The 648-nt window shown below is 35.3% G+C and overlaps 1 protein-coding gene across 2 annotated transcripts in view; it reads left to right on the top strand.

Annotated features, from left to right (window-relative positions):
• The window catches only part of LOC119585610 (eukaryotic translation initiation factor 2D-like), an 18116-nt gene that overhangs the window by 14055 nt on the left and 3413 nt on the right, over positions 1-648 (top strand). For both annotated transcript variants that reach the window (XM_037934278.1, XM_037934279.1), the window contains exons 10-11: positions 103-189; positions 311-524. In XM_037934278.1, the coding sequence (XP_037790206.1) occupies positions 103-189; positions 311-524 (301 nt within the window). The remainder of the gene's footprint in view (positions 1-102; positions 190-310; positions 525-648) is intronic.

The following is a 648-nucleotide window of genomic DNA, read 5'->3' as shown; positions in this document are numbered from 1 at the left end:
TTTGCAATTTTTTATCAATTATCGTCTGAATTTTGAGGTAAATAGATCAGAAAATATACTATATATCCTGTAAAATTTGAATTATGATATTTTTTATTTCAGTAAAGGTGATGTCTTGGTAACAGGTGAAGTCAGACAAGTAGTTACCAATTATATAAAGAAGAAAGGTCTCCAGAAGGAAGGTGACAGGTAAGCAAGCATTTCAACAGGGCATCTCTCGAGTATTTATACCTTTAGTAACTTTTATCTTTAATAACATTGCTATAAAGTTCATTATGTTAGCATTCTGTCTTCTTTTTTTTTTTTTAAGGAAGGTTAACCTAGACCCCTTGCTCCACGAAGCAGTTGTGAACAGGAAGGAAGGTTACAAGGAGCAGTTACGTTGGGATGAGATCTTTTCCCGCATGCTTGGCAAAATGGCACCTGCAATAAGAATCACGAGACCAGGACTCAATCCAATTATCAGAAAGGGCAAGCTGGAACCTATAGAAATCAGTGTTGCCAAGAGAAGTGGAAATAAGAAGGTATGGTTGTATTAGTGATAGTTATCAAATGCGATTTCATCCATAGAATGTTTGGATCTCTAAACTAACATCATACCTTTCAGGTGAATCGGTTTAGCTTATTTTCTGTAAGTTGTGGTCATCA

The sequence above is a fragment of the Penaeus monodon genome, chromosome 20 (assembly GCF_015228065.2).
Source record: "Penaeus monodon isolate SGIC_2016 chromosome 20, NSTDA_Pmon_1, whole genome shotgun sequence".
Lineage (NCBI taxonomy): Eukaryota > Metazoa > Arthropoda > Malacostraca > Decapoda > Penaeidae > Penaeus > Penaeus monodon.
The sequence above is the reverse complement of the archived record's forward strand: the minus strand, read 5'-3'. Positions and strand labels throughout refer to the sequence as shown.